Source organism: Rhinichthys klamathensis, unplaced genomic scaffold (assembly GCF_029890125.1).
Source record: "Rhinichthys klamathensis goyatoka isolate OS25496 unplaced genomic scaffold, OSU_Roscu_1.1 h1tg000109l_1, whole genome shotgun sequence".
NCBI classification, from domain to species: Eukaryota; Metazoa; Chordata; class Actinopteri; order Cypriniformes; family Leuciscidae; genus Rhinichthys; species Rhinichthys klamathensis.
Window position 1 is genome coordinate 3,673,882 of NW_026606647.1, and position 22,731 is coordinate 3,696,612.

At 37.5% G+C, this 22,731-nt stretch overlaps 1 protein-coding gene across 1 annotated transcript in view; it reads right to left on the bottom strand.

Moving 5' to 3' along the window:
* Nucleotides 1-2,384: 2,384 nt before the first annotated feature.
* atp10a (ATPase phospholipid transporting 10A) overlaps nucleotides 2,385-22,731 on the bottom strand; it is a 52,415-nt gene continuing 32,068 nt past the window's right edge. The window contains exons 12-21 of the mRNA XM_056253946.1: nucleotides 21,910-22,036; nucleotides 21,575-21,759; nucleotides 17,349-17,700; nucleotides 12,935-13,011; nucleotides 10,588-10,713; nucleotides 9,476-9,676; nucleotides 8,823-8,903; nucleotides 7,613-7,717; nucleotides 4,708-4,895; nucleotides 2,385-3,231 (exon numbers count right to left, since the gene is read on the bottom strand). Of these exons, the coding sequence (XP_056109921.1) occupies nucleotides 2,496-3,231; nucleotides 4,708-4,895; nucleotides 7,613-7,717; nucleotides 8,823-8,903; nucleotides 9,476-9,676; nucleotides 10,588-10,713; nucleotides 12,935-13,011; nucleotides 17,349-17,700; nucleotides 21,575-21,759; nucleotides 21,910-22,036 (2,178 nt within the window). The 3' untranslated portion in view covers nucleotides 2,385-2,495. The remainder of the gene's footprint in view (nucleotides 3,232-4,707; nucleotides 4,896-7,612; nucleotides 7,718-8,822; nucleotides 8,904-9,475; nucleotides 9,677-10,587; nucleotides 10,714-12,934; nucleotides 13,012-17,348; nucleotides 17,701-21,574; nucleotides 21,760-21,909; nucleotides 22,037-22,731) is intronic.

The following is a 22,731-nucleotide window of genomic DNA, read 5'->3' on the forward strand; positions in this document are numbered from 1 at the left end:
TATGCGAGCACAGCATGACAAATCATCTCATAAAAACTATTTTAGCATCTCCGTAGGGGACTCTATGATACGCCACACCCCTGACATTTGCAGAATCGTGGAATATTCTATTGCGGAACAAAAGGAGAACCACTAATGTGCTCGCCTGATACGTCCATTACACATATTACAGCTTTAAAATAACGAGTCACAGCCTAGTTCATAAGTTCCCTTAGAATAGACTGATCAAAACGGACTGTTTTCATGAACATGTGCTTGCGGTTCCTGAGGGCGAGCGTGTCACGAATGCATACAATGCATAGAGCTTCCAGTAATGAAACAATAGGACCAGTTTGGATACAGTATCCGGGGCCGTTAGAGCACAAAGACACATAGGAATAGTTCCACCATAAAAGACAATACTGTCATCATTCACTCGCTCTCATGTAGTTCCAAACCCATTATGACTTACTTTCTTCTGTGGAATCCATGCAGTGTGTGGTCCAATGTTGTTTTGGACACCATTGACTTTTATTGGATGGACAAAAACAGTTGAAATAAAAAAAACAAAAAACAAAACAGTCAATCAGGTTTGGAACAAAATGAGGATGATTAATTGATGACAGAATTTGTCATTTTGGCTGAAATTTAATAGAGGAGCAGCAACCCTGAGCCGAATAAATCGCTAAATGATAAATCGATCAGCAAGAGCTTCCGGTTACAGTACAAAAACTCCAGCAGTCTTTGCAGCTTCTTGCATCTTTGGTCAAGGATCTTGTAAAGAGTAAACAGCAGAAAAGTACAAATCATAGCAGAAGATGCATATATGAACCGATAAGGCTGAAAATGACTAAAGTAAACAGTAAAGTGGCATTATCAGCACGTCCTTCTGTTCGCACATGCACTGAATCATATCTTCTAAGGCCGTCTGGCAAGAACCTTTGCTGTCAATATACACTAAGTAGCTTATATGCATCGGCCCCTATTTCCTAAAGCACTCTGCACTATGACTGAATGAATATTACTATATATAAAAAAGACAAAAGTGATATCCTATTCTGCAGGAATGTGTGTACAAACAATTTTGAAAGCAGCAGCAAAAAAAAAATTAACAAAAACAAATACTTGAGCTGGAACCTTACACAAGCAATTAATATGCATGTTCAACTGTGCTAGACTAGAAGACAGTTTTACAAAGCAATGTTTGATTCCTTTAAGTCTGTGATGATGCTCGTGTGTGGGCTAACATTTTAACGTTGCGTAGATGTCTAAGAGCTTCAATAATGGAATGCAATAGAGTAAAACTGTCTGTCTAACAGCAAAAACAAAATCTCAACAAGTGTAGTGTGAATCTGTGCATTCGCTAAAATGGTAGTTTGTCGTCAAATCCCGTGCGACTTTTGTTAGTGCTGAGCAAGTTTAAGGAATTTCACTAACACTTTGCACATAGGGTACATAAATCATGTAATAATACTTGAACAAATTGTTTATTCAACACGAACTATTGGCGAATGAACCAATTATGAACTAATTAAGCGCTAGCATGAGCTACGACTGGAGTCATGTGAATAATGGCCACCTTAACTACATGTTTGAACAAGTTTGATAGTTAATGCATTAGTTTGGCTGTATCACAAAGTATTTAAAGTGGCATAAAAAACCTAATCGGACTTAAATGTGTTTTAATTACATTTTTAAATGGGATTATTCATGTAAATGAAAAAGTGTAGCAGATACGAATGTGAAGCAAATGTTATGAAGGCATTATGATGAATTAAAATCATGCATGATTAATTTATTAAAAAAAGTTGAGTTCTTTGTAATAGAAATCACCCGATTTCGGAAAGTGTTAAAATATTAACTAACATACTACAACAGGGTTGTTAAGGCTGTTATTATTGCAAATGACTCCATTCCAGTCACAGCTAAGCACATAACTAGTTTTTTAATTAGATCATATCTTTATTTAAAAGTAAGCAGTAGTTCAGGTATTAGTAAATTACTTCTCATGTGCACTTTTGGTGAAGTATTAGCGGGATTTCTGCAGCTACTGACAGTGAAGGGTACGGTCTAGGACTGGGATGGGGAAATACGAGCGTAGTGCTGTAAGCGGTGTCTGATGGTAGAAGAGGAGGGTTCTTTAAAGTGCGCCAGAACATCCAGGTTCAAATAAACAGATAAAAGGAATGTGTCTGGACTGCTTCTGTCTTGAGAAACAAACCCCCTCCGCTTTTGAGATGGTTTACAAAGAAAAAAAAAATCCCAAAAGTCAGTCATTGTAAAAAATAAGACCATCCAGTTTGCATATGCTGGCCACTCTCCCTCTCTTTCTCTCTCAAAAAAACAAACAAACAAACAAACTTTATTCTAAACTTTATACATCTAAAATATATATATATATATATATATATATTTATGTAGTACCAACCTATATCTTCATAAAATAATCATGAATATATAATAACATTTATTAAAGCTAACGTGCAAATTTGAATCAGCGTAACGGGTAGAAAGCATCATAGAAATGTTGTTTTGAGTGAATGTTCTTGTAGGCAGCTAGATGACTGGGTGTGATCCACATCCCCGGCCCGTTTCAGTAGGGATTTTTGGTTTGAATGCTCCTCATCGTCTAGCTTTTGTCCCAAAAAACAACTTCTGGGTGGCGACATGAGCTGCATAGTCTCGGTTTGAGAAAGCAACGGAGTGGAGGTGAGCAACCCGACCTGACAGAGGTCTATTGGGCTCAGCGGGACCTCCAAGCCCGTGCTATCCAAAATAGTCCTGGAGCCAGGAGTGTCTTTGGAGTACGGCAAAGTGCCTGTATTGGGACTCGAAGGTTCCTTCACGCAGTGTAAGTTCTCAGATAGGGGGCCGTCTGAGCCCTGTCTGCAGGACTGAACTTTTTCCTGCATTCTGAAGTTGAGCGTGATAGGGTTTTTAGAGTTCTTTGAGGTTAATGGTGTGTCCGGCATCTCCATGCTCTTTGATGGGATGGGGCTGGCTATAGCTGTCTCCTTCTGTTTGGTGCCACTCATGTGGGCTTGCTTTACCCTGGGCCCGTAATCTTTCTGGAAAGGCCAGCAGAAAGGGAAAAATGGGGCGCGGGGGGCAAACAGTGACCCGAGCGAACCCAGCTTCATCTGGCTCTGACTCAGGAAGAGCCTGCGCATGTCCACTGGGAGTTTGTCCAGTTGTCTTCCCACGTGGACAGGGTTTGGGAATAAAGTTCCCTGACAAGCTCTATAACAGTATCTGAGAAATGAACACAGTTAAGAGTTAGCAAAGAGGAAACAGGTATACTGTGATTAGAAATTATGGTAACACTTTATAAGTATACAGTAACAAAGCACTTATAAATCATTTGCAAACTATTAGTTTATAGCTAATTAATAGTTTATAAACTGTAGTTCATACATTAATAGACAATATACAAATAGTGAGTTCTTTGTTAATTACAGTGACAATGAATAAAGTATTATTGTTTAGTTAACTCATATGTAGAGTTATACTGTATAATGCTCTAACAACTTAATATATACCATAATATATAACCATAAATAGTTCTCACTTTAGATTAGGTCACAGAAAATGTCATTAAGTGTTTTGAACCAACATTTATTAGACATTAATTGCATTCACATTCAGTGTTCCTTAAAATGTTTACACACACACACGCACAAATCACTTAGTATGACTTATAATGTCATATGATTGTATGATTAGTGATGTATGATTAGTGTTTATCTCATGGGGACCAAAAAATAACGCTGAAAACAGGAGCGCTCAAGACGTTTTGTGGGTGCGAGTTATAAAACAGTAATCAAAATAAAGATGAAAAACCGCACTCTCTAGTTGCATCTCATATATATTTATTTATACCATGTCCACACAGACGCGTTTCGGCCTAAGCCATCATCAGTGAGTGTGACTGACTCACACTCACTGATGATGCTTAGGCCGAAACGCGTCTGTGTGGACATGGTATAAATAAATATATATGAGATGCAACTAGAGAGTGCGGTTTTTCATCTTTATTTTGACCAAAAAATAACCCCACAAGGAAATTTTTCCCCCCATAATGTAGGGTTTACCGAGACACAAACAAACATGTTTTCCATGTCTTATGGGGACTTTCCATAGAAATAATGATTTTTATACTGTACAAACTGTATATTCTGTCCCCTAACCCTAAGTGATGTATTTTAACAATGTGATCTAATGAGTATTTGTATGCATTTCATATTGACAGTATGAGTTGCCTCTCATATTGACATATTTTGGGTCACACTTTAGATTAGGGTCCAATTCTCTCTATTAGCTAGCTATTAACTACGACTTTTTCCTCAAACTCCTAATATCCTGCTTGTTAATAGTTAGTAAGGTAGTTGTTAAGTTTAGGCATTGGGTAGGATTAAGGATGTTGAATATGGTCATGCAGAATAAGGCATTAATATGTGCATTTTAAGTACTAATAAACAGCCAATATCCTAGTAATATCAATGCTAATAAGCAACTAGTTAATTGTGAGAATTGGATCCTAAACTAAAAAGTGTTACCATATGTTTTTTAAACTATTAAATGTAGAAATGTGTAATATTGTATCTGTCACTGGCATAAACTTCCCTTATCTAAACAACAACATGGAATTAAACTTAAATAAATGGTTAGGTCAAATAATTTGAATTAGGCCAAATAGCTACAACAGGGCATAATCAAGTTTAGAAATACCTGGGAAGAAGAGCGGTAACAGGTGTGACGACACACATCAGGTAGAATGTAGGATCTAGCAGCAGCTTCTGCATGGTCCAGTACGTGTTGGAGGGAGAGAAACAGGTTGGGCAGGAGGCGTTGTAGCACAGCGCCACAGTAAAGAAGAGAGCTATACTGAAGCCAATCGATACCCAGTTCATCCATGTCTGTGAAATAATTAAAGACAATCAAGGCAGAGTTAACCAAGAGTTGCTAAATTGCCCGAATTAGATATTGTACCATGACTCAAAATGAGAACAAATTTGAAAACGCTTCATCTATTATTCACATTGTTATTAGTGAGAATTAAAAAATGCAAGAACACTGAATCAAATGAGTTTCTGGTTATTTCTATGATGTGATTAAGTCTCTACACTATGTACAGCAGGCTTGTGCACAATTCTGAATTGAATTGAGAATGACCCCTGAATTCCAATTCAATTCTTGAATTTGAATTGATGTCAAAAACAGGATCTAGAATTACAATTCGAATTTGAATTAAAGGAAGCAGAATTGCAGTTCAATAAAAATTCAAAGAAATTCATATACATATTTTAAGTGAAGTGTTTAACAATGAAGCTTTACAGTATGTGTCAGATATGATTGCATTACATATTCTATAAATGATATTAGTTTGAACTAGTACAGATTACATTAACAGCAAATGGTTTCCCCCAGCAATGAATGTTAAAAACTCTAGTCACAGAACAAATAATTAAGTTTGATTTATTGTAATTGTAATTTTGTGGAACATGATGGAACATGACTCCATTTCCCAGAATTACTTTAGTAAATCTTTAGAAAAAAAAAAAAACTATTTGAGGTGGACATTTGTTTATATATAAGAAGAAAATGTATGCAGGGTTGAGGAGTGACTAGTTACGTGTAATGAAATTATGTTATTAAATTACAAAATGAATGTAATTGCATTTAGTTGTATTACTGAGGTAAAATGTGTAATTCAATTAGTTACTAATCAAATTAAAAGGAAATTGCTTTACATTGATAAAGTAATCCAAATAAAATAATCCAAACCACATTTATAATGGGTAACTTATAACAGTAAGCAATTACATTTCCAAAGTAACCTTCCTAACACTGAATGTATGTGAGATTCAACACATTTTCTGTTGTGTGACTGTGTGGAATTTCTTTGAATTGGCATGAATTTAATTCCACTTCCTGTCATTCCAATTCCAATTTAACTTCCTGTGGGGCGGAGTCAATTCAAATTCCAATTCATGAATTGAATGGAGGCCAATTCTGAAATTCAGAATTTTGCACAAGCCTGATGTACAGCAGAAAATGGAAAACCTAATGTCAAAATTCAACCATTCTCTGGTGAGCATGTAGTTTGCACTTGGTGTAGCAAGAGTAAACCTTGTTGTTTCAATCCTAAAATACATCAAATTATGGAACTGAAAAGGGTTGCGCACAAAAATTGACGTGCAACGACCTTCTGATGTGTACTTGGCCTCCACACTGACCTCACCTTAAATGACCTAAAAGGGAGTTTCACTCGCTCTCTCTAGTACATGTGTTCATTTTCCCAGGCAGCATGTGGAACGATGAACCTGCCAGCCCAACTATCGGAAACGTTTACTCTCTACTTGAGCCATTTACTGTGAAGAACGGCCTCTTTCACACCAGAAGCCATCATCATGTCCGGAAAGACAGTGAGGCTGCAGAGGACATTTTTCACGCACCGAAACTTGTCAGCTGAAAATTTACAGTGCCGGTGTAATGGAAAAAGCTCTAATCCAATTCGCCCTCATAAATCTAAAACAGCGACTCATGAATAGAGGGGGAAAAATAGAGGAGAAGCAGGTACGGGCTGCACACATACATAAATGCAGTTCGCAATAGACCAGAGGACATGCATCGGTAAAATCAACTATTAGCTTTGGCCACCCTGTGCGTGTGGGCCATGTATACGCCACCGTGGTGAGCGAGGGAGACGAGCACATTGGCCTGGGCTCAGGCTTCCTGCATGGGCTGTCAGGCTGATGTATGGCCCCTGATGGCGCACTATCTCCCGGTTCAAACCAATCATGGAGGCTCCCTGCAGAAAATGTCTCTGGCCGTGTCAGCATCATCCTGGTCTTCCTCGCCACAGTGTTCGGCCTCATTTCACACTTGGAGAAAGTAAGGAAAGGCTTGCTTTCTCTTCCCCCTCATATACATGTGTGGGATGGGTTTCTGATTTCAGCAAAGCTAAAGCACTTTATCATTTCCAAACCTCAGGTGGATCGTACACAAGACGCATATATATTCATACATATTGCTGCACCCTAATGGATTGTTTTAGAGGAAGTTTAAGCAACAGTGATAATGTAGCAGTACAAAGTTAGTTTCAGGGTTGCTGCTGTTATTAGAGTTTAAGATCTTTCAAAAACCTGAACAAATATAATTAATACTGTATGTCATGGAATAAAATAACATATACGACAAGGCCAGCAAACATGGTAAAGCAAGTTTAAAATACTTTAAAATAGTTTTTTACCGAGTAAGTTAATGAAAGAATGATGTTTTTTTTAGCTACATGCATGCAAGATGCCATTGCAGGGACATCCATTTCTAACTGATGGCGTAAACAAACTGATCAGTCGATTCATTGAAATGGACTGATGGATGGAAATTGAACTGAGATTGATTGAGACTTCATTTCTCTTATCAGCATTTTTGCAAATGACGTTTAGGATTAGAAGCAGAATAAACGGGCTTAACCACAAACCCTCAACAATCTGAACAAGCACACAACTGCCTTTACACTGCCAAAAGCTATACAGAAGAACCATGAAGACTGAGTGAGTTTGGCACTGAGCTTTAGCCACTACATCACACCATCCTATTACATTTTGCATTTGCATCAAGACTTACTCACCCAGGTTTTGGTTTCGATTCCCAAGTGCAGCAAAATGGTGAAGAGTGCCAAGGTGGTGATGGGAGTTCCCCACGTAAACAAATCCACATCAGAGTCAACGTAAGCCTGCAAAAATATGACAACACTGTTGCTTACTTATAGGCTTGATTTTAAGTATTTTAACATCACACTCTGCAAAAATCCTATTCTTAATTTGTATTTCTGTATAAAGTTGCAGTTAAAATATCTGAAAATCCTTGAAACAAGATCAATTGTAATTATTAAAAAGATGATAGTTAAAAGAAAAAATCTGACAGTGCAATAAAACAAAATACACAATTAGTGAAGATCTATGAATCTTTTTTTTAACTCTTTCGCCGCCAAACACAGAATTTTCTGTTTCCACTGTTATGTCAAAAACTTGATTTTCTCAGCGTTTTGCTCAAAATGTTGCTTTAATGAAACTTACCCAAATTCAAGTGTTCATAAAAAAGAATACTAGGATAAAACTTTATTTTATTTGTTTATAGCAGACGGTCTGTTGTTTCTTTTGATATTTTTCATGTTCAGATATTCATAAAACAAAATATTCTGGGGGCCATGAATTTGTGAAAATAATCACAAAAGATGGTGGTGCTAGCAACTTTTTTTTAAAAACACTGGCAGGTAAAGAGTTAAAATCTTATGTGTTGCTTAAAATAAGCTTTTCTTGTTTTAAGGATTTTTTTTAATCAATATTTTTACTGGAAAATACTACTGGAAAATTATTTGGAAACACTTAAAAGCTTTTATGTACAATGCATTAAAGCAGTATTCATAATGTATGTTACTTATAATGCATTATATCTTTTCATAAATAATTGTAACCAAAATTAAAATGCATAATAATATTTGCAGATTACATCTGAAATTAGTTGCTTGTCATGTGTTTTAAAATATTATAATTTCTAGAGGTGTAACAATGAATTACGATGTATTATAATTGTGATTACAATTATTCATGAGACCATACAATGCATTACAAGGTGCATTGCAAGGAATAATTAATGCTTTAAAAATACTTTCATAATGCATTATAAATAATGGCTTTAGTGTTACCGAATGTTCCATTAAGATCAGATGGCCTTCATCTCAAGCAAGGCATACTTGAGCAGCCAAGTCATGGATTTGGCATGGAAATTTCAGCAAATGCACAAAAAAAAAAAGAAAAAAAAAAAAAGACCAAACTTACAAAGTAGGGGATGAAAAAACAGATGAGACTTTGGTAAAAGGCATCTATCATGTTCATCCAGAACATGTAGGGTTTATATTCCTGTAAAAGAAATTGAGACAATCAGGGGCAGTTAGAACTATTCCACGATTCCAGACGAGCTCCGTTTTATTATAATGTCATTAGATGTGCCACTAATGGAGTCATAGAATGTGAAGAAATGGTTTGTGAATAAATCAAAATAAAAGGAAGACCTCTGTAGGGGCATATTGTTAGCAAAGCAGAGGCAACCACAGCAGTTTAATTATCCCAGGTTGCACAATTTCAGCACTCTCAGGATGATTAGTGGTTTTTATAAAATGTTTGCTCTTGCTTGTGCTGTTTTCCCCCTCATGAAACTCAGCACAGAATAAAAGACCCATTTTGAAACGGGTCAGCAAAAAACAATCAAAGCAATATCTGTGGCAACCGTTGCATGGATAATATACTTCATCTGCTTATAGAGGATCTGCTGATGCTGCAAACTGGGGGCAACTCATGAGTGAATACATGTGGCAAAACGCTGTTCATGGGTTTTATTTACCATTTACATCACACTTCCAAAAGTCTTTTCCATCACAATTATAATTCGATTTATGCTATTCACGGACGGTGTAATTATGTTCTGCCGGTACCTCTGAGTTCTGTCCATTCATGTAGAGCTGCGGCAACTCCTGCAGGGTTTCTGCTGACACATCTTTGTCCAGGATGCCCGTGATGAGCTGAGGGAAGGCGGAGAACATCAGGTTGAAGAAGATCAGATACCACTGATCAACCATGGCTGACCCAGAGAACCCACAGTAGAACTGATACCAGAAGATGAGGGCAACAAACATCTAGAGTGAGAGAGACAATAGAGGGGAAAAAGGGTAAGGCAAAGACAAAAAAAAGGTCTACAATGAGGTCTGCAGCTGTTGCCTCATTACAAGTCATGCATCTTCATTACGTCCGAGACGTTTCTAGGACCTCCCTAAGAATAGATCTTCATTAATCAAAGAGTATATGAAGAACAGACAACAACGTTTAAGAGCTTCTTGCTATAAACTAGTCATGAAACTTCAACCTGTTAAACTGGATGCATTATTACATGACTCTCTGCAATACTATGTTCTAATTGGTCAATCCTAAAGTCAATCTATTTAGTATAATGGCTGAAGTACAGGATGTTTACAGAAACTATTTAAAGCATAAAAACATTTTAGTGCAAATTTAATCATTTATGTTTTAAAAATTAAGGCCAATTCATTAAACCAAATATACAAAATATCACTGTTTAATCATTACATGTAAAATGATTAAACAGCGATATTTTAAGGCATCAAGATGTTCAGTTGAACTTCATGAAGTGTGATTAGGGCTGAATGGTATAGGGGAAAAGATTTACGATATTTAATGTTTTAATAATTTTACAGGATCCATGAACACCCTGTAAACTAATTTCTTTCTTCCACATCACTTGTATCACTCATTTTCCTTCTCACAATAAAACTATTTCCAACATAAAATCAGCATTGCATTCGTATTTATCTGGTAATTAGCCATGCAATAAACAGGATAATATACAGCGAGCCGATCATTATCGCAAAATAAACCTCAGGATGATACAAGACCGATCACCAATTTTGCAATAATGATTAGCTTATATATTATCCCTGCCATATAGTTCTTCAAAGTTCATTTGCAGTAGATCAACCTAGAAATTAAAGCAAATTAGAAATCATGAAGTGAGGAAACTTCCGGGTCTCACAGCGTTTTTGTAGAAGAAGTAGAGGATCATGTTGGCGAGACGAGAGTAACACCAATGGCCATGAACCAAGAGCAGCTTCTGCAGGTATCGAAACCGTGGCAGGGCAAAGTCACTGGCCATTACCGCCTATGAACACAATACGAACAGAACAGTCAAAGACAGTAAAGGTGGGCACAATATAAATGTTGTCAAACCTTTATTAACAATGTCAAATAATGAGAGTAAAGTGGGAAATTTCTTTAAATATTCCTATGCTACTGTTACATGTTGTCCCAATGAGTTCAAGTGTTGAAGCATTCATATAAAATGGATTTAGATGACAGCTGCCTTGAGGCCCAAAAGATCCATCATGTGAGACACAAAAATGGTGGCATGGCATCCGTATACATTCAGAAGACAAAAGATTAACTTCAGCCTGGTGACAAAACACTTGTTAGGACATTTTTGCATAAAAGAACTATGAAAAGCCTTCCTGTCTGTGGAATCTGGTGAAAACGATCCTCCGTCCATCAGCCATCTATTCTTTATGATATGTTTCCGACAGCTGCACGCGTCAGGCAGTTAACATGTCATCCATCAGCGTGACAGATACTGCCTTGTCGCCTCTAATAGCATTTGGGGATTTTAATCAGTTACAATTGGCCTGACAGCACCATCAGCCATGTTCGCCACCCTCACTGTCATTCTCTCAACATCAAGCAAGCATAAAAAAAAAGCAGGTGAGATTAGTTATTACCCTGCTGTGTTTGGTACATTATGTCAACGGGACAGAGTCACAAACAGATTCTCATTAGGGTTGTTTATACTGAATGCTGGCCTCGACGAGATCTCAGATAAGAAGAGCCCTTTGGCACACAGCGGAGAGTGGCGCCTCATTGCGTCCAGATCTTTCTCTGAATTAATTAATGAGACAGAGCATCAAACAGATGAGCTCATGGCGCTTCCTGTCTCTCTTCTCACCTCAGAAGATTCTGTACGCTTGCCGCTGAGAACGGGGCTGAGGAGGGTGGGTAAGTGTTTTGTGGGCAACGTAGAGATTTTCTGAGAAACCAGAATGAGATTTGCTGTTTCCAGAGACGAACACGTGGAGGGCGCTTTATAAATGAAGCGCTGAAGCAGCCGTATGCTGCAAGTCACCTTAAAGTCAGACTGCTGCCACTGCAATACAGTGCATTTAGGTTAACTGCCGTTAAGAAAAGGCATGGGTCAATATATCAGTGGAAGAGTCCATTTAACAAAAAGGTTGTATAAGGCAGTGGTTCTCTACCGGTTCTGCTTCAGGACCCAGATTTTAAATCAAGTGGCAAGTTAATACAGTACTATTAACTCGAGGAAAATATCCTAAAATAAATCATTGAAACGGATTAAATTTTTACTTCACATTCTTGCTGAACTCTTTATCAACTAGCATTTTATAGCACAAACATACATATACATATATATACACATATATATTTTATAAAAAACTACATACTGTTCAAAACTTTGAGGTCAATTCAATTCAATTCATCAAAAGATCCTTAAAGAAATGCATCACAATTTTCACAAAAATAGTGAGCAGCACAATTTTTTTCAACACTGGTCTTAAGAAATGTTTCTTAAATGGGAATACATTACATTTGAAAATGTATTAATATAGAAAACAGTTGTTTTGAATTCTGTTTTGTTTTGAACTTTGAATCAAAATTTCACACTGTTCACTGTTTTTATTGTATTTTAGATCAAATAAATGCAGTCTTGTTGAGCTTATGCGACCTCTTTCATTAAAAACTGTAACCGACCCCAAACTTAAGTGTATTTTACCATCCTATCCTAGATCACGATGGTTATAAACATGCAAGCACAAAGGTGTTTGTCAGATTTGTCAAACACATAAAATCCCATTACTGTGGTAATTGTTATAGTCCTTGTTTAGCAAATTACACTTATTTAGCAACGTAAAAAAAGAAAAGAAAAAAGAAACAGCACATTTAAGTGATAACTCTGTGTAATTTATGCATCAGAAGGTAACATGAAAATATGTAACTATAACTCAATAATACAGTTAACTGCATCTTATCATTTGTATTTATGAGATCTACAACTCATAATTGGGTTGTAAACCACCGTTCGCGAACCACTGGTGTAAGGTACCATTTATCAACTGTCTCTCCATATCTTGGCCAAAACATCTTCATAAAACATGAATTATGTATATCCATTTTTTTTGGTGCATTAACTCTGCAGTCCTGCTTTGCAATGTTCATTCCTCTTGTACTCTACACTTGAGGCAGAGCATAAAGTTTGCTCACACTGTATGCTCCATCCCCATCCTCTTTTAAACAGCGTTCTTTCAGTTTCTCCTCACCTGCATGCCCTCCTGTCCGGAGATTCCGACCCCTACATCAGCCACTTGGATCATACTAACATCATTAGCTCCGTCACCTAGGATGAATGAGAAACAGAGAGAGGTCAAGAGAGAGGGTATAGGATTTATTAATTCCTGTTCACTTTGCACAATGTCAGCCTGCATTAATGCAAACATTGCATCACCAGCAAAGTGCTCCGCTGGCAGAAATAAACAACATAAATTAAACGGAAAAGATCCCAGAAGCAAGCTGTGTTTTCAGAAATAAACCAGAATGACATTAACAGGGTGACATGACTTTATATCAATGTCACCTTTTACGCACCTATAGTCTGAAAAATGCTTACTACAAAGTCAAATTACACAGGAACCCAAGTATTAGGGGACGGTCATGCTAAATTTTGCATGCCATTAATCAGTTTAAGCTTGGTGAAGTCTGAGCTGCAAATTCATATAGCAACGTTTGAACCGCAAAGGACCTAAATGTTACAAATTAACTTCTTAAAATAAACGAAGCACATTGTTAAACTATTAAACCGAAACTTCAACAAGAAAATGGGACAAAGACACGAAATGTCTGAAAGCCTCCGATTTGAATGGTTATATAGCTTTAAGCTGGGTTAGACAGAGTGGGTTAAAGGTTTGTGTGTTTGATGGTTAGAGTCTGAAATTGTGAACAAGGAGTTAAAAAAAAAAAAAAAAAAAAGTATACAAAGTCAGACCAGCAGTGGCGGTTCTACATTGAATTACACCCTGGGCGAGACCCCCTTCGAGCTTAGGCCTTAAATGTCAGAGAAAAGGACAGAATCAGAGATTATTTTTTAATAGAAAATTGTACTTTGCATATTATAGGCTACTGTAAAAACACATAATTATAGTTGATTTTAGTTGATCATTATGAAAATTATTTTCATTTCATGAATATAGTGACCAAAATGATCACGGTTAAACACAGAATCTTGTTAAAAAAGTAGGCCTAATACAATGAAATCTATTCACCAAGTTAATAACATTAAAGATGATGGCCAAATTGTAAAGGAGTGTGTTTTATGTTATCTAATAACATGTACACGTTCAAATAAACTTTTGACAAAAAAGGTTTTATAAAAAGATAAACCTCACATATTTCAGCCTTTAAATCATTTTTATAAAAAGAATGGGTCAATAAAGATAAATTCCTGACATTTATAATGCACAGTAGCTTATTTTTTATTATTAATAGTAAAATTCGGTCCGATTTTCCCATGGCTGTCGTTGCTATACAACCATGCACTGCGCTCTCCACAACGACAAAGAAGTTTTAGTAGCTAATGGATTTCCACCAGAGAAAAACGCTTGCTGTAGCTCTGCTAAAAGATTTATTTACGGAGAAGAGAAAAACACCCACGTGTTTGGGTGCACCCCCATACTGAAAAGATTAAAAATGTTCATCTCGCTGCTCCTGGAAAAAATGAGCGCGTCGCTTCAATTATGAGCGCGCTTCCCGTGCGCCTACATTTGAAATAACGACCTTGAGCGCGCAAAAGACGCGATATGTGAACGGCCCCTTGGTGAGCTACCTCCAATCTGGAGACCCCCTTGACATAGCTTCTGTGCACGGCACCTTCTCAGCAAGCAGGGGCGCCATTGCCAATAATTGAATTGAAATGATAGAAAATAGAAAACCTTCGCGGCGCAGAGGATTTTTTTAACTGCTCGTGCCGCCCCCATGTGACATGAAAAAATGCCGCCCCGGGCGACTGCCCGGTTCGCCCGTGCCTAAAACCGCTACTGCAGAACAGCCTGAAGGACTTAATTTTTCAGAATATCTGATCACAGGAAACCTGCTAGTGAGATTAGAAATTATGAAGCACACAGTTGATAATGGGTTTAAAATAAAATAAAACAAATTAAATGAAATAAAAAAAAAGGCTATTTGTTATTTTTTGTATTATATTATAATTAAAATTAAGTGTGAACACTATTATACACACGAGAATAAAGGTGTGGCCTTTTGGAAAGAAAATATAAACAATGATAAGAGGGTTACATAATTATGAACCAAATTGACAGCATGTGAATCTTCTGTATGGTGAGAGGCAGAGTGTACTTCAGTTAACACATAATATGTTTTCAAAGATGTTTGTCTTGGAACTTTGAATCTGCCTCGAGGTGGTTTTTTAAAATCATCTTCTGTTGCCTGAGGCATAAGGCGCAGTGCAGACTTGACCCCAAGCTATCATCAAAAGCTGACTTTCAAGCTAAAAATCGAGCAGGCTTTGAAGTATATAGAAAAGTAAAAGCCCGCTGAGACCGTCAGTCGCCTTTGTCTAAACTGAAACAAACAAGCATGGCAGCCAAATTCAACAAGACCACCTTTATTTGAAGTACACCAAACAAAGCAAACAAGCTTAGCGTGAGAATCGGTAACATCTGCTGCGAACGTGTCTGTACACCATATAAGTTTGTTTATTAGAGACAAGGCTCTGGATTCCTTCTGTAAGGAAGTCTGTCAATTTCAGAGGCAAAGGAGTTTCTTTGCACCACAGCTGGGGGTCGTTGGAGCGCTCCCTCTCACATTTTCATCCAAAAAAATCTGCTCCTTTCTTTTCATGAGGCATAAATGAATTACAAAATCTTTACGGCAGGGGTATGACCTGAGGTAACCCGCTCTTCCAGCAGGCAGGTGGTTCAGTCTCGATGCACCTTGCATCTCTCCCTCTCCCTAAAGCCATCTGGATAATTAGCCAGAGTGCTGCGTAGGCTTGTAAATGTGGCATTCTGCGCTGGGGAAAGGACAGACACGTGCTGTCCAGTCACCACTGAAATGTTTACTTGGCAACACTGGGTACCATTAATCTCCAAATTCCACTTGCCAAGCAAAAAGTACAAGAAGCTACAAAAAAGAAAATCTATGCTACCCATTTTGTGCTTCTTACAAAGAAAGAACCATTTATTGCTCAAAGTGATGGTTCTCCCAAAAATGAAAAGTCTGTCATCATTTACTCGGCCTCAAATCTTTTGAAACCTGTATGACTTTGTTCTTTTTTTTGCTGCTGATCTCAAATGAACATATTTTGTACTGGTCGTGCTCTTCCATGCAATTAGAGTGAATGGAGGCTGAAGCTTTAAAGCTTCAAAAAGAATGCAAAAGTTTCATAAAAGTTCTCCATACGACTTTATCAGTGCGTAAATATTGTATAATCTTCCCACTGAATCAGTTAGCTGATATCAAAGAACCAGATCAGTGAAAAAAACAATCTGGGCTGTGTTTCCCAAAAGCATCGTAAGCCTAAGCAGATCGTAGAGACCATTGGTTGCAACGGTTCTACAATCAACTTAGCTCAAGAAGCTTTTGATTATATAATAATATTATTTATAAGATATACATACTGAGTGACTAATACAATCTTTGTCATTGAATACACTTGTTTATTCACATTGAGTTGACAGTTTGAACATTCTTGTTTCCTTGATCTGAGGTGAATTGTCACTTTCAATATGGCTATAAAGGTCACGCAAAATGATATTCAAACTCAGATGATTTGATTCTTTTAACATTAAATAAAACACAAACAGTAGCCTACCTGGGATAATCATGGTCATACTTTATACTTTAAAATTCGATTTCTAAAAAAGAATCATTGCGTATTGCAGGCGCGGCTGGTTAGGATAAAAACTGTGATTACCATGGAAAAGATCTCTTGCTATTTTAATACATTTAAAATTTGTATCTATTCCAGTGAATATTCAGCTTTGCTATCAGCAGCTATTACTCAAGTCTTCAGTGTCACATGATCCTTTAGAAATCTTTCTAATATGCGTATATGCTGCTCAAGTAATATTTCTTCTATTAAATTCCTTCTATTATTAATGTTGAAACCAGTTGTGCTGCTTGATATTTTTGTGGATACTGATATCTTTTTTTCAGGATTATTTGAGGAATAAAAAGTTAAAGAGCATTTATTTGAAATATAGATGTTACATAAAGGGGGTTGTAATACACTGAGAGGAAAAAGACAAGTTTTTCACAAGAGCAGACTACTTTAATGGTGCTTTTGTGTCCTTTCTGGAGCTTTCAAGGCTTCAGTCTCTGTTTGTTGTAAGTAACTGCATGAAAAGAGCATGGAAACATTTTCTGGGCTTGGAACGACACGAGTGTGAGTAAATCCTGGGTGAGCTATTCCTTTAAATCACCAGCATTAGTTCCGTGAAAAAAGTTCATTTGTGTATATTGTCTTAGTTTGCAGTTGTGTGATGTTTACGAACACTAAGGGCCCATCAGCTGCAGATTGGACTTTAAAAACTTTCATTAAACAAATTCAACTAAACTAAATACTGTTAAAAACCCAGTTGAATGATGATGATTAAGCAGTTGCAACAAACTAGATAGGAGAGAATCGTACAAAAATAACCAATACAATCATTTACTTACCTATGGCCAATGTCATGACCTTGAGCTTGTTGCGCACCAACTTGACCACCATGCTCTTCTGCAAGGGCGTTGAGCGACAGCATAGAACGGACCGGCAACTTCGAGCCACCGCCAGGAACTTGTCCTCCAAACTCTTGTCCAGTGCGTAGGCCAAGGTCCGGCCGTCGATCACCAAACCTAGCCGGTGCACCAGGAACGGGCTGGAGTGGCCAGAAGAGGCCGGGGAACACACTGGAGAAGAGAAGTGGATGCCAGCATAGTCTCTAGCTGTTTGAGGATCTGGTCGAGGGTTGCAAAGGAACTTGGCCTGGATGTAGTGCAAACTGTTCTCCAGCAATACAGCACAGGTTTCCTGGTATAAAAAGTTAAAGGAACTTTAACAGAAGATCTCACGAGGGTTACACAAGAAATGCAATTACTGTATAAATTATATAACAAATGTAATTTACCAAATCATTTTATTAAAAGGGATACTTCACCCAAAAATGAAAATGTTGTCATCATTTACTCACCCTCATGTCGTTCCAGACCTGTATGACTAAAAAAACCCCGCATGCATATCTTAAAATATCTTCTTTTTAGTTGAACAGTAATACCATCAATCTTTAAAATATCTTTTGTGTTCCACTGAAAAAAAAAGTCATACAGGTTTGGAACAACATGAGGGTGAGTAAATGATGACAAAACTTTCATTTTTGGGTGGATTATCCCTTAAGCAAGGAGAAGGTTATGACTAATGCAACGAGTCAGTGATTAAGACATTCCTACAGTATATGACAACTCTTTGTTTTTTAAAACAAAACTCATGCGGATGCTTCACGTGTTCCCTAAGAAGACAAAATGAAACGTCACAAAAGCTCATTCAAGTCAGTCCAGCTGTTGACATCTACAGTCTAATAGTGGACAATGTCATGCTGGGGAATACAGATATAGTTTGGTAAATGGGTGTTTTTTCAACTATAGACACTTTTGGCCCTTTAGGTCTAAAGAGGATAAATCAATGAACACATTTTAAACAGGGGAATGCAGATAAAGTTTGGTATAAGTTTGCTAAATGTATCTACTAACAACATCCAACAGTGAATACATACTGTATGAATCACATAAGAATTCTCTCTTTTTTTCCTGAATTAACAATCTGATTTTTTACCACATCTCAAATAATGTATTTTGCTTAAAATATTATGTGGAAGAAAATGCATTTTAAACATGTTTGGAATAAAATAGCCATCTTTTTATCTAGTGTAGGCTAATTTCAAAGCTAATATTTCAAGTATCCAAAATAAAAAAAATATACAAAATATATTTTCATTAGTTTCATTTTCAATACAAACAAAAAAAAATCTATTTTTAAATCCTTTTACAATATATAGTATTTTTTGCAAATAAAGAAATAGTTATGACTAAAAAGGAAGTAAACACTATAACAAACACTCCTTAAAGGTGCAGTCCGCAGTTTTTCCTCTTTGTCGGCATCTCTGTTCGAAATCTGCAATTGCAGTTATTCGCGGAATTATCAACTTTACGCGAGTTGTACTTCGTCACGGCACAGCGCAGATGAACAATGTTTGAGGAGAGTGTGCGGCTGTAAGTCACCGTGCCGGTGTGGATACTGGCATTCAGAATCACAGATTATTCTTTTTGGAAGTATGACCAACATAATTTTCACCGGAAAATGTCATCTGAACTAGTAAGTAACATCCACTTTTGTTCTGGTTCTGACATTGCAGTAAATCGCGCTGATTAAATCTAACAATCGCTTATCATATCACGTAAAACTGTGCAAATTATACTTTGATCTCAAATTGTTAATGTTAACAACATCAGCATTGCGTGACTACATTTTGTCCTTCCGATATGCATCCTTGGCTTGTTTTCGCATGGGTCCGGTTGCGGTCTCTTTTTTTCACTCCGAAGTCCGAACGAAGTCTTTTGCATTTTACTACGAGTGAATCTCTAGTTGTCACTGGTGATTGTCGTTTGAACCTTTCTGGATCCGCCATCAAATTGATAAGTTTAATTATATCAAGTGCTGTGAGAAAAGGCTAAAAATCTCCACCTCCAACATCCTCACACGCAATAAAGCCTACTAGCCAAGACTCCTTCTTTATGTGTACAGATGTGGCGTAATGACGCAAAGACATGCTCGAATCTTTAAACCGCTTTAAATAAAGCCCAGGTAATGCTAATTGTATAGACAATTTATTAGACAAAACTGTTAAACAAAGATAGTGAATTAATGAAGTCAGAGAATAGGAGCTTCTATTTGTCAAGAGTTCTCAGCACAGCCAAAATAAAAGTCCTGCCACTGTCAATATAACGGCCCCGCTTTTGGCACTTTTCAGCCAAACAGAATAACTTATTATCTGGCCATGCCAATAACTGAAAAACTGCAAATCGGCCTACCACTAATTTGCTTTTCTTTTTTGCATATTTAAAGGGATAGTTCCAAGGGGGTAATCCATCGACCGGAAGTTGAAGCCGGCCGGGTGCCGCCATGTTGTAGCAGAACTTCACTTGCGTTAGCATTTCCATTGACACCCATTCATTTTGGCGTCACTTTGACAGCGAATAACTTTACATCTGAGGCGTTTAAAGACTCCATTTGTCCATTATTTATTTCTAAAGAAACACGACAATGTATAAAGGGCTCCATTACCTTCTATGTTACATTATAGCCCCGTAGAAACAGATTTTGTAAAAATAGGCTAACGATTGCGTCATAACCACTCGACTCTGTCGCGCTGTACAGAAATTACCGTACAGACAGGAGGAGAAGCTCGCAGGCAATCGGGGGGACGTCCCGTCAAGGGAGAAGCCCATAGATAATGAGTCCATAAAAGCAACGGAATACTTACTCCTGCTCACTCACGCCAAAGAACTCTTTGCTCAAGTTCCCCGTCTCTGCAAGATTAACTTTGGCAATTTTCACGCACAGCTACTAGAAGATTAACGTCTGTCAGACAGGATGCTCACGTCATCAAGCTTAGTTTGAGTCGGTTTGAGTCTGCGCGTCAGGAACGGAAGTGCTCAAAAATCGCTAAAAATGGGCTTCAACTGTCTCAACTGAGTTCCAATAAGATGGCTCTGTCCACGTCTTATACTGTCTATGGATAGTTCACCCAAAAAAGAAAATTCTGTCAGTAATTACTCACCCTCATGTTGTTCCAACCCCGTAAGACTTTCGTTCATCTTTCGAACACAAATTAAGATTTTTTGATTAAATCTGTGAGCTAGATATCTCCTCCATGGGCTTCTAAGGGATTGAAACTTGCCGGCCCAGAAAAGTTATTAAAGATCCGAAGATGAACGAAAGTCTTATGGTTGGAACAACATGAGGGTGAGTAATTACTGACAATTTTCATTTTTTGGGTGAACTATCCCTTTAAAGCTTAAAAAAATTCTATAGAAGACATTTGACCTTCAAATAACAAAGGGAATTGAGATCAGTTAGATTTATAGCAATAAAAACAAATAAATTAATTAATGGAAAAAAAAACACCCATACGGTATAGATGAGTGAGGGGGGGGGGGGTTGGGGGGTACAAAAAAACAACAACAACAACAACAACAGTGGTAGAAATGGAACTACGGTTTGGGTTTTCAACCGGCACAATCAGGCCTACAGGTTATGGGCAATACCTTCAGACATTTCTGTCATTCCTGGTAGCAAAAAGCAAAACAAGAACAATAATCAAATCAGAGAATGAATAATTAAATACAAGATCAAAACACAAACTTCCCCTGAGATAAAACAGAATTATAAACAGGCTTTCAACCCCTTGTGAGAACTGATATTAAACATTTTCCAAACCCTGTAGTTGTAGGCGGGACAGCATTCCTAAAATTGGTCAGCTGGACTGGGCAGTCTAAGAGTAATTGCTATTGTTTTTAAACAATGCTTGTAGTGTTGGGTATTCTGAAACATTTCAGTAAATCAATTCTTTCAAACATTTCAAATTTCAATGAATCAGTTCACAAATTAAATTGAGTGATTTCTGAATTCAAAACAGATGTGCTTGTGGCCCTCAACTTTCATATAGTTTGGAGAGGTGGAATCTGATTAAATGATTAACTAAAGAAATAATCAACAGATCAATCGTATATTAGAATAGTCATCAGATGCAGACGGAATCCTCACTCAGTCAGCAACCAGAGGGAGAAGGAAGTGATGAGAAAGAGCAGAGCCCATAAGAAGAGACTGGAGCAGTGCATGTTGGGTGTACCTGCGAGTCAGCATTAAGAGTGATTATCTCCTCCTCAGGGTCCAGCAGTTTGCAAGCATAGGCAATGTTGATAGCAGTCTCTTGTTTATCTCCTGTCAGCACCCAGATCTGAAGGCCCGCTTTCCTCAGAGAGGCGATAGTCTCGGGGACCCCATCCTGAAGTCTGTCCTCAACACCTGTTGCTCCTATTGAAAAAGACCGAAAGATTGGTTTTATGCATATAGCCACTGGTGTATGGCACTAACCACTTGTGTTTTGAATCCTGAGATGTATATTAATATTGGGCATAAATAAGTCCTGTGATGGACTAAGAGTGCTTTAGGAACTATTTTTACCTAGAAGTTGGAGGTTGGTCTCTAGTCGTAATGCAGACTCAAATAGCAGCTCCTCTCTCTTCTGTATGGCTGTCTCGGCCTCCAGGTGGCGCTGTAGCCAACAGGCGTACTCCTCCTTACTGAGCACCTGGACCAATCAAAAACCATCATCACATCACTGACAGAGATCACTGACATCAGCTCAATGGTGCTCAATAAATATGATTTGAAATAAACGAGTTTGGATAACGCAGTGATTGCCAAACTGTAGTACTACATCAAAGAAAAAAAGTTTCGAAGAGAAAAAAGGAAAAAGAGAGAAGAACGCAATAAGGTATTCTGGTTGCTGGCTTAAAAAACAAACAGGTGGAGAAAATAAAACTAACACAATAAGAGGCTTGTTAAACTTTAAGCAGCTCCATTTATGTATGATTTCACACTTAATCGTGTGAAAAATAATTGTACTCAAGCTGTTCAAAGCTTCCCTTCTGTTAAGGTGACTATTTAGCAACATTGGCTGTGAAGCATGCCAAAAAAATTTTTTTTTTTATTTTTTATTAAACCAGTGTCAGATATTAGCTGCGAATTAGTGACTAAGATATGGAGAGAAAAAGGTAACATGTTTTGTTGGTTAAGTCTATGACAGCAGAAATCTGTATGTCCGTGTGAGCATGTGAAGGTTTGATTACATTTTTTTGGGGGGTGGAAAACAAAACAAGAACAACACATCTTATCACATCAGACTCCCACAAGGATCTCAAGACACGGGTTAACAAGTCAGAGAAGAGAGTGAGAGCATATATTACCATCCATGAGATATGGAGAGAGAAAGAGAGATGAGAG